This window comes from Carlito syrichta, unplaced genomic scaffold, assembly GCF_000164805.1.
Source record: "Carlito syrichta isolate Samal-C Ts95f unplaced genomic scaffold, Tarsius_syrichta-2.0.1 Scaffold316302, whole genome shotgun sequence".
Classification (NCBI taxonomy): Eukaryota; Metazoa; Chordata; class Mammalia; order Primates; family Tarsiidae; genus Carlito; species Carlito syrichta.
In genome coordinates this window covers 471,377-474,200 of record NW_007260398.1, presented here as the reverse complement: position 1 = coordinate 474,200, position 2,824 = coordinate 471,377, and the positions used below count along the sequence as shown (strand labels likewise).

General features: G+C 46.8%; 1 protein-coding gene across 1 annotated transcript; it reads left to right on the top strand.

Moving 5' to 3' along the window:
- Nucleotides 1-1,171: 1,171 nt before the first annotated feature.
- LOC103276675 (late cornified envelope protein 1F-like) lies at nt 1,172-2,569 on the top strand. Its single transcript, XM_008074077.1, has 2 exons — nt 1,172-1,193; nt 2,182-2,569. The coding sequence occupies exon 2, from the start codon at nt 2,205-2,207 to the stop codon at nt 2,559-2,561; it is 357 nt and encodes a 118-aa protein (XP_008072268.1). The 5' UTR covers nt 1,172-1,193; nt 2,182-2,204; the 3' UTR covers nt 2,562-2,569.
- Nucleotides 2,570-2,824: the final 255 nt, after the last annotated feature.

Sequence of the window (2,824 nt, the reverse complement as noted above, 5' to 3'; positions counted from 1 at the left end):
TTTCAGTTGTCCTAGTCTTCTCTACTTGGGGTTGTTTTTTCTAGGGGTCCTTCACTTCCCATAGTGCACCAGACCTGAACTATCTCACTGTCTCAATTCCCTCATGTTCTCTCATACATGGACTTCACCTCTTCCCATGTATAAGATCCCTAGAAAACAAAGTCTCATTCTACACACAGAGAAGAGAAGCCTTTTTCTCTAGTTCCTCTGCAGGGTTATTTTTATATGAGAATATGTGAAAAACCTTGGTTGAAAGAATGGTCATTTTAAAAGTCAGAAACACCTCCCCTGGAAAATGGCTGTCATCTGAGAAAAATTAATTGCCTTAAAATTAATTAATTATTAATAGATGAGTACTTTTTTTCTTTTCTTTTTTTTTTTTGAGTCGGAGTGTCACTCCATTGCCCAGGCTGGAGTGCAGTGGCACGCTCATGGCTACACCAGTGTCGACCTGCTGGGTTCCAGCTATCTTTATGCCTCAGCCTTCCAAATAGCCGGAACTATAGGCGTGCATTATAGATGGGTATTTCATATGAGGGTCCACTACATTACAGGAGGTTTGATGGACAATTTTCTTTCACAGTTCTGTTGACCCTCACAATACCCTGGAGACTAATCTCTTTATCATCCCTATTAAAAATTTTAGGAAACAGAATGAGAATGTTCAGGTAATCTATAAGATCACATAATTCAGGGTGGTGGGGGGAGGGACAGAAAGAATGAAGATTCTGTTCCAAGTGTGTCTGACTCCTGATCCGGGCAAGTAACTGTAATGGCATAGACACACACATATATTCACACACACTCAGAGGATCTTCCAGGGTGGCTGGTCCACACCATGGCATCTAGAAGTTTCTGTGATTCTCTCTCCAAAGCAGACCATCAGGGAAATAGAAAAAGAAGGGCTGCAAAGGTCAGGAACAACTTCTGAGGGTCAGACAGCTCTAAGAAAAATGAGGTGGCACTGACAATGGGAATTTCCCTGACCTGTGGAAGGAAGCAAGAAAGGCGTGGCTAGTCATCGCCTGTCACAGGACCCATGTGGGTGTCAGGAGGTGGGTCCTCTCATGCCCAGGCCCTGTCTCACATCTGGGGGGCAGAGCCTAGGTCAGGATAAAAGGGCCAGAGTACAGATCATCTCCATTCACTCACCTTCTCAGGTACTGAAGGACCCTGTGCTGCCTGTGACCCTGGTAAGTGTCCACCGGGAACGGTATAAGGGGCTTCCACAGAGGGAGGCTCAGACCAGAAAAGGAGGGGAGGATGGGTAGGACCGGTAGGGACTGCGGTTCATATTATTAGAGAGAAAGAAGGCCAGAAGGACAGAGGAAGAGACAGACTGGTGGACTGAGAAAGCAGGAGGAGTCTTTATCACGTTACCTGTGCTCTGAGGAACACAACACGTTGGCTACTCTGATATCCCAGAGGAGGTTTCAGGATGGGAGTGTCCCTTTGAGATACCACTGTATCCTTCTCTGTGAGGTATGATTTGGAGACAGCCACTTTAAAAATAAGAAGAGAATTACAGGCATCTGCAGAAGGTCTTGCACACATGGGTATGGGATGGGCCTGGAAATACATTTTAAAGGCTCAGAATTGAAAGAACACAAGAAGTACAATAATCTCTGGGCTAAGATATTGTGATAAGAGCTGGTGTTTCTGAGAACGTCAGGGTACTAGGGCTGAGTTAAGAGATCCCTGTGTAAAACTTTAATGCTCTTGGGGTTCTATTAAAAATAAAGCACATCAGCCAGGATATGACCATCATTCCTTCCTATTCTTATCTTGTAAGTCTCTGTATAAAACTATACACTGCTAACAGGGCACTTTTTTCCACAAATTAATTATTTCAGTACTAATTCATCCCTATAAAGAATAATTTCAATATTTGGATGGCATAAGGGGAAAAGGGTATATCTTTCACTTTCATCATTTGGTCTCAATTTTCTAGTTGATAGATAGTGATCCTTTCCTACTTTAAAATGATAACCTAGGGTCAAAGAAGATCCTGTGATATTAGAAAGAAAAACTGTGCCAGGGATTTGTTATCAGTGACTGATCCTAATCAGACTATTAAAATGCGCATAATAGAAATGTTGAAAAAACAAAACAAACAAAAACAACCATAGGCAGGAGTGAGCTTTGTGCCTGGGTCTGACTTGCAATTTGTCTCCCCTTCAGCTCCTGAACACTCACCTGCCGACATGTCCTGCCAGCAGAGCCAGCAGCAGTGCCAGCCCCCTCCCAAGTGCACCCCCAAGTGCCCTCCCAAGTGCCAGACTCCTAAATGTCCCCCAAAGTGTCCCCCTAAGTGCCCTCCAGTCTCTTCCTGCTGCAGCGTCAGCTCTGGGGGTTGTTGTGGTTCCAGCTCTGGGGGTTGCTGTGGTTCCAGCTCTGGGGGCTGCTGCAGCTCTGGGGGTGGTGGCTGCTGCCTGAGCCACCACAGGCGCCGCAGGTCCCACCGCCGCAGACCCCAGAGCTCTGACTGCTGCAGCCAGCCCTGCGGTGGCTCCAGCTGCTGTGGAGAGGGGAGCAGCCAGCAGTCTGGAGGCTGCTGCTGAAGTGGACCCTAGCCAAGACGAACAGAATCTAGGAAAGATAACTATCAAGAACATCCTCCTTCTCCTAGGCCCACCTGAGAGGCTGACGGGTCCCAGGGAAGATTCTGAACTTGCAAAGAGCATATCTCCTCCCTGGGGTCCAGAAACTCAGGTCAACTCTGGGATCCCCATCCACTGGCCTTGGACCTCATCTTTGTGGCTACCCTGCCATCCTTTGTCCAAGACCCTGCCATCCTTTGCCATGCACTCCATGACTTCTCTTC